The sequence below is a fragment of the Lissotriton vulgaris genome, chromosome 4_1 (assembly GCF_964263255.1).
Source record: "Lissotriton vulgaris chromosome 4_1, aLisVul1.2, whole genome shotgun sequence".
NCBI classification, from domain to species: domain Eukaryota; kingdom Metazoa; phylum Chordata; class Amphibia; order Caudata; family Salamandridae; genus Lissotriton; species Lissotriton vulgaris.
This window is the reverse complement of record NC_141691.1, coordinates 1,111,159,561-1,111,172,283: the sequence shown is the minus strand read 5'-3', so window position 1 is coordinate 1,111,172,283 and position 12,723 is coordinate 1,111,159,561. Positions and strand designations below refer to the sequence as shown.

Sequence of the window (12,723 nt, the reverse complement as noted above, 5' to 3'; positions counted from 1 at the left end):
TGCGAGGGTCTCCTGGGAACGGGAGTTGTGGAGGTTGGGCTCCCCCTCGCCTCTCCCCCGCCAGGAGTTTGGAGCTCCCTGCTCCAACCAACTCCGGTTCACCGCTCGCCCCTACCCCGGGTTTTATCGGCCGCTCTGCGCCTCCTACCTGCGATACAAGCGGCACCAGGGTCTGCTCCACGGAGCGGGTCTTGATTTCCAGCCCAGAGTCCATGGTGAAGCCGGAGGAGGAAGACGAGGAGACCCCGCTGCTGCTGCACGGTGAAGTGGCCATGTCGCCGCTCCCCGGTGGCCTCCCTGCGGCTCCCAGCTCTCTGCCCGGGCTCCCTCGGGGGTAAGCGCCTCTCCTCCTCGCAGTGTGTGGAGCCGGAACAGCGAGCGTACCTCCGGCCGGCGAACGACAAGCACCGCAGCGGCCACCGATGGGGGAAGCAGCAGCGCCGCCGAGGAGCAATGTGCGCCCGGCCCCCTCCCTCCACCACCAGACCTGCCTCCTCCCCTTTCCTCCTCCTCGCACAGGCATCCACCGGCCCTCTGCGAACCTTCTCCTGCGCGACCCAACCAAAACTTTCTCAAAATCCAGGGAAACAACTTCTCATCTAGCCGGCGCGAAGGGCCTGGCAGCCATGCGCCTGAGGAGCATCTTTTACAAGTTCATTTCAACCTGTTTTTGTTTTCTTACATGAGCTGACCCGATTTGAATCACCAGTATACATTTAAACGCTTTACTTTGTTTTTTTTGTGTGGACCTCTTCCAAATTATGTATATATCAGAGCGCCTAAACTAGCTAATTAGAAGATAACAGCAATAATTCCAGTTATACTTTACGGGACCAAACAGTCATATAGGTGGATTGCGGTGGTGGGGAGATGGCAGGGAGTCTCTCAAAGGGGCGTGGCTAGAGAGGTATACTAAGGACCTTCTTCAAGACTGTTACCGCATCTGGTGGCACAGTGGACTAATGCGGTCCCAGGTGCAATTTCCGGAGGGTCCACATAGCCTTTTATCTTTTTTGAGCTCGACAAAATGAGTACCATTGAGATGGGTAAACATGAACATGTGTTATTCAGCAGGAAGATGTTAATTTGGCACCGAACACGCACTTTTACAAATACACTATGTTTAGACACATTTGAGTGCCTCTCTGTGAGCTTTATTGCATCCAGGCAAAACTCACAATGAACCTACGCCTAAAACGCAGCCGACCAGACTTTAATTTGTTTAAAAAAAAAAAAAGTGCCAGGGCTCTTGTCAGGAAGGCCATTGCAGCTTGCACCACATATTGCTCCTGCTATGCTGCCAATGATAGTAACAACAAAACTACTATCACACTCTTACAAGTGTGAAAGTTTGAACTATTTCAGGCCCCGATGCTATGAGTGGCTTGGGTGTCATGTAATAGTCATTATTAATGTCTATTGAATTAATAAGTAAATGTTAATAAGTAAACGGTTGTTGCGCTAATCTCGAAATTAGCCAGACAGCGCCACCCTGGGGTAGACTGTCGAGCTCCGGTGTTGACAATTAAGTGTGGGTGTCAAGCACCGGAAAACACTGGCTCAAATTATGCACTGCTGCCGACTTATTGCTGTTGCCAACGTTAGTTATGTTAAATCTAATTCCTATAGCGCACAACTCACCCCGGGGGATCAGATCAGGAAACATACCTGATGGTTCAGAATAAATAGGCTTTAAGTTGTTTCCTTAATTAACAGTTGGTAGGGGTGGCACGCAAGGGCCACCCCTACCTTTCTCCTCTTCGCCTCAGCTGGTCACCACAGGAGTGTCTCAGGGCTCTTCCCGTAGCCCGCTCCTCTTTAACATTTACGTTACGCCGCTTTTACATCTGGCAGAGGAGCTTGGGGCTAAGGTGATGGCCTATGCTGACGACACACAGCTGCTGTTCACCTGGGACAAGACCTCCAGCTCAGTTGTTGCAGCCCAGCCTAGTTTCCATCTTTAAATAGCTAGCTGATGCTCATCTTAAATGTAATGAACAAAAATCTGAGATTTTACTGTTTGGCAGCTTTCCCATTGACTTTCGTGAACAGCTGAGGCACCCTGACTCCCCGCTCCCCTCGGGGACAGGACAGCCTGCTAAAAACCTGGGAGTCTGGTTTGACGAGAGTCTCTCCTTTTCCTCCCACATTAAGAAACTGACAGGCTGTTGCTTTGGCCTCCTCAAGACTCTGCACACCTTCTTCCCGCTTCTTCCCCAAGCGACTAGAGAAACTTTCACCTGCGCCCTGATCCTTTCCCGTTTGGATTATGCCAATGCGCTCTTTGTCGGGTCCCCTGGCTACCTGCTTAAAAAACTTCAGGTAGTCCAGAACACGGCTGCCAGATTGCTATTGGGCCTCTCTGCCAGGAATAGTGTGACCTTTCAACTCCATTCTCTTCATTGGCTTCCTGTTGTAGATAGTCAGATTTAAATCTTTAGTTCTGGCCCATCGTGCCCTTCATGGCCTGGGCCCCCTCTATCTACAGAAGCGTTTCTCCTTTTATCTCCCGGCTCGTGCCCTTCGCTCTGCCACTCAATGTTTTGCCCGGGTGCCTCGCTTCAGACTTCAGAGGATGGGAGCCAGCTCCCTTGCCGTGAAGGCCAGCCTAGCCTGGAATGCCCTCCCCCTCTTCCTACGGTCGATTCAGAACTCTGCCATCTTTAAAAAGAAACTCAAGACACATCTCTTTGTATGTTAATTTCTTCTTGTTCCCCTCGAGCTCCACGCCGGGACACTCATGAGTATCCGTGCGCGTTACAAGTGGAAATAACATAACAATAACAAAGGAAGTTTGTGCCAGTACCTTAGGGCAAGATAGGAGAAGGCCTTAACCCCGCTGTACGTTTGGTGGATGCAGGGAGCACACAGTAAGAATTATGAGTAGGTATTAATGGGGTAACCCTGTGTTCCTCAGAACCAGGGTAAGTTTCATTTAAACAAGAAAATGTTCTGTCGGGTGGAAAGAACGTAAGTTGAAGTAGCTCAAAGTGCAATTTATAATGCAACCTCTAGAATACGTCTTATGGGATCAAACACTCAACACTTAAAGAATAAGGACAGGGATAAAGGGTTTAGGTATTGTTATTTATATCAGATTTAAATCATTCAATGATATTTCTCAATAAACAAGTAGACTGTCAAAACGAATTATTTACAAGGATGCAAAGTGAATACAAGTGCCTATAGTGCTTAGTGCTCAAATAGTGTACGAAATATACAGTGAGGTCATGGTTGTCTATATACAGGCATGTGGTAGGCTAGATGATAATTTCACTCCAGAGGTTCCTATCTTGCGTTGTGTGGAATCCTGGTAGTACTGGTCCAAAAGTTAGCGTCAAAGTTTCAACCCTGGTGGTGCCCCAGTTGGTGGTCATGACGGGTCTGCCTCCGGACAGGTGGGGGTGGGGGAGCCGAATGAGTTGACAGCCCTCTGTAGTCGGAACGTCTCAGCCGGAGGATCTGGGACTCCGAAAATTCGGATCGGATCCCAAGGAGTACAAATCTATGTAGGTATGAATCCTAGAACCATGATCGACGGGCCACAGTACCTTCCATCCTCTGCAGAATTCAACATGCCGGGGTTAATCCTGTACCCTAAGCCGCCAAACCCACCAGCGTCCCCGTGGGAGCCCCCCCCCCACACCCCCCACCCCCACCGCACCAGACAAATGGCTCCAGTGCCGTGGTAGACCGCCAGGCCCTGGGCGCCACTCCAGTGAGCGCCCCATCCCCCCTCACCCTAACCACCTGCACTTTCCTCCCCGTCACTCCATACCAAGGACTCCAGCTCCTGGCAGACCGCGCCTTCCAACCGGGCCCACCGAAAGGATGGGCCGGCTCTGCCTCATGCGGGTAGTCGCTCTCCCACGAGGGATCTGACGGCAGCATCCAACAAGAGGCGGGGCAGTAAGTCCCCGCCAGCCCGACCCAGACAGGTCAAGGTGTCCACCTGAGGCGGGCGTGGAGGTCCGTCAGTTCAGATCGGGACCCAGAGGAGTGGCACACAGGGCAGAGGACAGATAGTTTGGATTTGGGTGACCTGCTACTCACATGTAGGGAGCGGGCAGGGCTGAGCATCCTGGAGCCTGCAGAGGGCGACCTATGGCAAGAACACATGGGGCTAACCGGGCTGGAGTCCAAGGTGGACGGCCCGTCACAGTTGGATTACGATGAGGAGAGTGTGGAGGAAGGAGAAATATTGGATCAGAGGTTGGGGAGGGTCAGGATGGGGGGATCAGAGTAATGCTGTTCCTAGTTTCTTGCAGGGTGCGCAAAAGAGACCCTAGGCGGAGAGAGTGACGGCTCCTCCCAGCTCAACTGGTTAGGCGGCGGGATCCAGTGCGAAAGCCGACCTTGGCACCAGGTAAGGCACGGGACAGTGTGGGGAGCGGGTCGGACGGGCCCCACAGGACAAGGTTTCGGTTGGCACAGATGTGACGGGGGGGAAGAAGAGGGGGTGCGTTTGAATAAAGGAACGTACATGAGGGACATGGTGGTGGGGCAGAGGAGACTGGCCCTGGCGCGAGCAGGGCCACGGGCGGAAAGGCGGATGGGGGGGAATACCCAAGGAGAGCAAGGAGGGTAAGGAGAGTCATGAGGTCCAGGTGCGCAAGCTGCCGTATATGGGCATTACGAAGCCCTCTGGGGCAGACCTGTCGTTGGCCACCAAGGAGAAGATATGGAAAGGGGAGTACGTGGATATCGTCAAGCTCCTGCATCGTGAGCAGACGGCAAAGGAGGGGTCTAAGGAGGAGGAGCTGGAGTTGGCTAAGCGGCCAAGGGTGCCCCTGAACATTGAGAATTGGTCGTCAGGTTTCTTGATGTTTGCCAGTGTGTACTGCGAAAAGTACCCAGACTGGTCTGTTGCGCTCTTTAAATACATGGAGGTGATCCGGCGGGCGCAGGACACGTATGGGGGTCATGTGTGGTCAAACTATAATGAAGAGTTTAGAGCGCGCTTGGTCTGGGACCCGGAGGCAAAATGGGGGGAAATCGATTCAGATCTATACCAGCAAACCAGGGGGGGGGCAAAGTTTGGCAAAACGATATACACAGCTAGCGGTTTACCGCTCGCGCCCGCCCCTTTCAAACCCGCCCCACCGCGGTGTGGTGGGGAAGGGAGGGAATGCCATTGGTGCCACAGTGGGAGCGTGCTGGGACTTCAACAAGTGCGCTTGTGCCAGACAATATAGCAGGTTCCGGCACGAATGCTCCTAATGGGCAGGGCGGCAGCCGGTGGTGCAATGTTGGGGGACGGGAGACTGCAGTCAGTGTCAGCAGTCTGCGCCGGCGGGGCAACAGTCAGGGGGCAGGGGAGGTAGGGGAGGACAGGGGTCTCTGAGGAAAGGCTTATACGCCAGTTAAACAGGACCGGCTGGTGAAGAACCGGGTTTTAAAACCCAGCAGCGCCAGGGATAACGCTCGAAGTCTTCGGATTCCCCTGCCTCGGCAAACAGAGACACGGGACACTTCTTGATGACATCAAAGACCAAAGTTTATTGGCTGCAACCAGAAACAGAGGTCTACGAAGCACAACACGGGTGGTTCGCTAGAGACTGCACAAATTCAATGAGCAGAGCATGGTCTTTTATGCCAAAAATCACATTCCGGGCTAGCATCGATTACATACAAACTGACCAATCACAGGGTGACATTTCAAAAGTAGCGCATGACGACAATCCCACTTTCCGTTGTCCAGCCCACCAGAAATGACCAAGCACATTCCAATATCCTGTTTGATCAGGCCGGACAAACCCATCATAAAAACCTCAACCGAAATCAGTGATTATGCCATAAAGGAAGGAGCAGAAACAGATGAGAAGCAAGATAGAAGGTTGGGTGCAGTGTACCATAAACTCAGCAATGTCCTGCTCTTCGATCTTTATCTGACCAGCTGCTTAACAAGGAACTGGCTCAGCGAGGTCAGCCTCGGGCAAGGGAGTCAGTTCGACCAGGTCACTAAGGAGTCAGCTAAGGTGTATGTGTCCCAAGGACTCGCTCGGCCGTAGTCATCGGCCTATGTGAGGGCAACCACATAAAATGGCTGCCGTACACAAAATGGAACCCGAAGGTTCAAACGAAATCCCTTAATACATAGTGTTCTCATTGATCGATTAAGACAAAAACACTCGTACACCGCACTCGTGATTTGCGGTCTACTGATACCAAAATCGTCTATATCCGATGACTTTTATTGAACGGGCTCGGAACCTATGAACCACGGACCCTCGAACTACGGAACCACAGACCCTCCTTTTGTCCTTACATAGGCAATAAACCCAAACCCATGTCAGTCTGAATCTAGGTCTATATTCATCAGATCATCGATATGTTGCTGTAGCATCATCCTAGTACTTAGTACCTCTCTCTGGACAGGTCTCCTAGCACACGAAGTAGCACAAAGGCCACAAATAGCAGGAGCACACTGTACACAGAGACAGAACAGGAAAAGGATAGCTAAGACCATCCCAATGACCATCAGAATCTTCCATCCCCACGTGGATATCAATCCCCAAAACCATCCCATCAACGACCAATCTCCCTTATCTATATGTACAGAGTCGGAGATCTTATGTAGTCTGGAAATGGCCTGGAAGACTGACGGAGCGTTGTCTGGAATGAAAACGCAGCAGCTCGATTGAATCAGTTTACACACTCCACCTCGGTCTGCAAGTATGACATCAAGAGCAACTCTATTCTGAAGTGTCATAAGTCAATCCGACTGGAGCTCAGCAGTCAAGTTACTAAGGGCACCAGCAGTTTCGACTATGGTGGACTCAACCACTCTCATCAACTGGCGAATGTTCCTGCTGTTAGCCATCGGTCCCCAGAACGGCAAAAAACCCTTAAAGAAATCTCCCAACTCTTGCCCTGCGGTATCTTCCTTACTGAAGACACCTCTAGCAACTCTCGTCTTATGGTAATCTGCCACAGCTGTAAAAGTGGGAGGCAACAGGAAAGAAACAAAACATGTGCCCGAAAAGTCAGGGGGCAACCATGTATACGCTTTGCCGTAGCAGATGAAATAGGTACCCTTAGTTGCTAGAAACGCTGGGGAAGTCTGAGACGCAAATACATAAGTCTCAGTGCAGACACTCTTCCCTAACTGAGCTTTCGGATTCTTGCCATTACCCTGCAGACAATAGCGACTCTGATGGGGCACTATCCAAATCGGTGGAGAACTTTTCGCTCGCTGGTTAACACTCATACTAACTCCATATCCAGTAACGTCCCAACCACTATATGGTCGTCTCTCATCTTTCGGAATAGTCTCATACGAGTTAGTTCCTTTAACCATGTTGACTATACCCCTGGCCAGAGCACTATTCTTCGGATTATCTTTCGGTGAACGTTGGGGATAGACACTATGAGCATAAATGAACATCGTTCTATATGCCCAAATAGAACCATTTAGGCTGAAAGGCAAAACCAAGTACGGAATACCTTTATCGGTCGTATGGGGCATTAGGCCACAAATCCAACAATTTGTCGTGTTCATAACTAGCTGGTGTTGGTGCAAAAGTTGAATAAAGGAATTGTTGGCAAATTCCAATCTTCTGACTACTTCATGGGGGAATGCTCTTGAAACCACTTACTTGCCGCTGTTGCAGCAGAACTCCCTGGAGACCCTCTGAGCATTGCGGGGTATTGCAGCCCTCATTGCTTGTACCCGAACTGCCCCTGCATCCCGCTCCCACTGCCACCTGGGGAGCCGGCCGCCAAGTGGAGCGTAGGAAGACTACACTTCCCAGCAGACCACGCGACCCGCGTGGTCACTCGTCATCGCCAGGAGGTGCACAAAAACAGAGGCAGCCCTGCAGAGCGGGGGGAACGCTCTTGAAACCACTTACTTGCCGCTGTTGCAGCAGAATTCCCTGGAGACCCTCTGAGCATTGCGGGGTATTGCAGCCCTCATTGCTTGTACCCGAACTGCCCCTGCATCCCGCTGCCCCGCTCCCACTGCCACCTGGGGAGCCGGTCGCCGAGTGGAGCGCAGGAGGACTACACTTCCCAGCAGACCACGCGACCCGCGTGGTTACTAGTCAGCGCCAGGAGGCGCACAAAAACAGAGGCAGCCCTGCAGAGCGGGGGAACGCTCTTGAAACCACTTACTTGCCGCTGTTGCAGCAGAACTCCCTGGAGACCCTCTGAGCATTGCGGGGTATTGCAGCCCTCATTGCTTGTACCCGAACTGCCCCTGCATCCCGCTGCCCCGCTCCCACTGCCACCTGGGGAGCCGGCCGCCGAGTGGAGCGCAGGAGGACTACACTTCCCAGCAGACCACGCAACCCGCGTGGTCACTCGTCAGCGCCAGGAGGCGCACAAAAACAGAGGCAGCCCAGCAGAGCGGGGGGAACGCTCTTGAAACCACTTACTTGCCGCTGTTGCAGCAGAACTCCCTGGAGACCCTCTGAGCATTGCGGGGTATTGCAGCTCTCATTGCTTGTACCCGAACTGCCCCTGTATCCCGCTGCCCCCCTCCCACTGCCACCTGGGGAGCCGGCCGCCGAGTGTAGCGCAGGAGGACAACACTTCCTAGCAGACCACGCGACCCGCGTGGTCACTCGTCAGCGCCAGGAGGCGCACAAAAACAGAGGCAGCCCTCCCTCGCGGGATGCGAGCGGGACACCGAGCTAAGCCGGAGCAAAGGGCGGGCCCTCTGAGGCCCTCAGAGGACGAGGAGGTCGGGTCGGGTGCACCCCCATAACGACATCATTCCAACTTCATGCAGGGTTTGTGACTTTTATTTTGGTTATCATTCTATTTTTTTGGTATCTTATTAGAAGGCTACTGGACCCGCACTACACTGTCCGGTGGCTACTGGGTCTTTGTCACATTTGTTCCAACTAAGACAATACTATTATTCCCACTATGTCTACCAGAGGCAGTCGGAGCAAGACAGCCGCCGGAGGGGCAGCTGTGATTGGACCAATTGACAATTTTATTACAAGGACCAATGACGCCATCGAACTCAGCATTTCGCTCCTTGAACGCAGGGTCTCGCAAGATCTAGAAATTGCTAAACGTTCTTCCCTTGGGAGCATTATATCAGCAAGAACCCAAGTTAGCTCCAAAAATTCACACACAGGCTGTGCTCGCCAAACCCGAGCTGACCTTCATACCCTACCTAATGAGGTTAACCTATCGGCAACAAACCCCCTAATCGACTCCGACCTTGATTTAAGCAGTGAACTAGAGATGACTCCAGATTTAAACATAGACACCACACCAGAAATAGTAGTGGAAAACAACGAGATACACCCAAGAGAAAGGCAACAGGGCGCAATTCGAAAACAAACAAAGCAAATGGTTCAATCCATTCCCCCTGCTGCTAGAAAACGTAATGTCACAAAAGGTCAACCCAAGAAAGGCACAAATAAACACTTACACGCTAATGGAATAAGCCCATCTATAGAGACAGTAAGTGAAGACACCCAGGGGATCCCCCATGCGCATGTGGACAAGCCTGATGTAAGCACAGTAAACGACCAACTAGTTGAAAGATTTGGCGACCTTTTAAGCATCTTTATGTCGCCAATCGAATCCAGGCTTGCCCGCATTGAAAAACAGCTAGAAGAACTAATAGCACATAACAAAAAAGCTCTTACTGCCGCTCCAAAAACGAATACAGGCTTGAAGACAAGTATCAGTAAATCCATATACTCTAAATCGAAGGTTATCCCAGTTCCAGATACTGTGACAAAATCAAAACCTGCTATCTCTTTAACCAAAGAAATTGCCACAAACAAACCTGTACCAACCAGCAGTTCTATTCCTAATACTGACACGAACACCCACCTCACAAATACGCAGACAGGGAAGACGCACACAATATCCCAAAGTGGAAGCAAGACACCTACCAAACTAGTGACACAATGCCAACTTTCCAAAGGCCCCGGATGCCTCACGATCCACCTTACAACTCAAGGCAGATTCCTCCACGCATTAATCTGCCACCTGAGTGTGGGGCCTATGTATTTGCCTTGTTTAATGTCCCGAAACTTAGGTATGATCAAGACGAAACCTCCTCCTCACTGAAAAATAAGACCTTACATTGATTAATAGCGAATTGCAATTTCCCAGTGGAATGCTCAGGAGAAATTATTCATACCCAGAGAGTAGGATGGATAGGTCCTTTGAAGAAAAAGTTCGAGGGGGACTGCATAACTGTTAACTTCAAAAACCCGCAATGGGCCGAAAAAACTCTGGCTAGGGCTCCCCCACTCTACCTGGGAATTTAATACCACCCTTCTCCCTTTGGGCTATTTTTATAAAAACTTGATATTGATCATGGTAACCAATCCGATTACTCCTTTTTACGATCAATATCCGACATTTGAAAGTGATTCCCCTTTTTTGCATCAGAATTCCAAATTCACTTATCTGAAAGGCTCTGCACAATGGCATCAAGGCCAAATTCACCCACACTCGATAACTCATCCCTACTTGTCCACAAAGCCACATTATGAGCATAGAGATGCTCGATGGCAACAAGTTGCCACGGCACCAGGCAATTCTTACAGTATCCCCACCTATAATAGATTTAGTGCACTGTCTGGCTTGGACTTTAATGACTGACTGAATTATGACCAGTTTGAATGTATAAATGTGCACACATCGACTATGGGGCCCCCCCATACATGTAAAACCCCAGGTATAGAGGAGAAAAACATACCACTTATTTCTGGTAAACATACTCCTACTGTTTCCTTGCAAAGACCGCCGGGTGATCTGGCTAATTCACCACTAGCCCCTCCTAATCCTAGGTCAACGGATAACTTAACGAATATAGCAATCCCTCTCAGTCTTCATTTACCGACTTTCCAAGTACATTTTACGTTTTGGAACATAGCCAGATTATTTGCCAAACAGACAAACCCCAATTTCCTGCATCGGGTTAATTTAAGTAACATCATTTGCCTACAGGAAACTTGGGCTATTGATCCAATACACATAATAGGGTATAAGACTTTTTTTTTTCGGCAGCTAAAAAATCATCTTCTGGAAGGAGTAGTGGTGGTTTAGTCACCTACATTGCAAATACTTTACATAGTGAGGACATTCTCCCCCTAAAATTGGAAGAGAACTATCAGCTAATAGTCGTAAAGAGGACTAAACAAAAGACATATGTAATAGTAAATTTTTACAACAACCTGAATATAGATGACCTGATCAACCTTCTTTCAGAGATTTCCCTAGCCCTCCAAGATCTCCGAGCACAGTACATTAAGAACTCATGTACAATAGTGTGGGGTGGTGACTTCAACCTTCATTTACGTAGAAACAACAACATTGATAAGTGTGGAATTAAAGAGGACGATGGCAACAGTATACCACACTTTTTACATTCGACTGAGGGTGAAAAAATGAACGAGATTATGACAGAACTGGAACTGGGTTTCGCCAATGAGTTAAAGACTTCCCCAGTAGCCTTTTCGCCAACATTCAACGGCAGGGGTCTAATGAGCCTGATCGATTATGTCTTGATTTCATCATGCAAAGGCTCAAACATTGAATTATTTGAAGGAATTAAAAATCCATTGAGCGATCACTTCCCAATAACCATCGCCTTATGCGACTCAAAATCTAAAAAAAAAACCGACATAATGAGTACCCTAGACCAGCAAGAGCTCAAATTAGGATCCTTGAATGGTTATACATTAAAATGGGGAAATATTGATAAAGAAGCTGTAACCGCAAAAATAGTCAGGCAAAGTCGGACAGACATAATAAACTGTCTTGACTCTAGGATAAAATCTAGAGAAGTTCTGGCTAGCTTTAATATCATCTCTCAAAATATAAAGAAAGCACTCACTAGATCATATAAACAAAAAAGCCAGGCGAAAAAAGGCTGGTTTAGCTCGGCTTGCACAAAAGCATATTCGAAATTAAAGGAAGCCCTAAGTAGGGGAAAGAGAGACAGAGGGGAGGTTATCAGATTAAGAAAAGAATGTGCCTTAGCTTTAAAAACCAGAAAACAAGAGCTAAAATCCGACCTATGGGAGCGTCTTACTAGAAGTTCAGAACTAAAAGGCAGCGCAACTTTCTGGCAAATAGTTAGATCTCTTTTTTTAACAGATAGTGAGGACTTACCATCCATCGATGTCGCGATTAGCGACCGTGAATGGGTGAATCATTTTTCTAAAGTTTTCAGTGATAGGAATATATGGGGTATGGGCCATACAGATTCCCTGACCCAGGTTACCTACCCAATAACACTGCATTTCTCACACGACGAGGTACAAAAAGCACTAAAATCCTCGAAAACAGGTAAAGCCCCAGGCCAAGACGGGGTTCCTTGTTATATGCCGACAACGCGGTTATCCTTGCTAGAACCCCTGTTGAGCTGCAGCGGGCACTAGATAGATACTGTGCCTTCATGTTGAGTCTAAACCTGACCCTGAATGTAAAAAAACCTACACTATGCACGCGGGGAAAAAAACTGCAAAGACTAGAAGCCTGTTTGTAAAAGGCGAGGTACTGGACAGAACTGTAACATATTCATATTTGGGGATTGTAATTGATGACAAATTTAAGTGGAAGGCAGCGATTAATGCAAGGAAACTGGCCTTCCTTAGAGCAACTACATCATTAAAATCATTTGCTCAAAGACTGGGTCAGATACCACTATTAGAACTATTAAAAATATATAACGCAAAATGTGCTAGCACTGCCACGTACGGGGCTGGGATATGGGGTCTTGCGAATGTGGATGAACTG

At 49.3% G+C, this 12,723-nt stretch overlaps 1 protein-coding gene across 1 annotated transcript in view; it reads right to left on the bottom strand.

Moving 5' to 3' along the window:
* Nucleotides 1–494, bottom strand: part of CTNNAL1 (catenin alpha like 1) — a 974,420-nt gene extending 973,926 nt beyond the window's left edge. Inside the window, exon 1 of the mRNA XM_086965342.1 lies at nt 149–494. Coding sequence (XP_086821468.1) covers nt 149–274 — 126 coding nt within the window. The 5' untranslated portion in view covers nt 275–494. The remainder of the gene's footprint in view (nt 1–148) is intronic.
* Between the last annotated feature and the right edge of the window lie 12,229 nt (nt 495–12,723).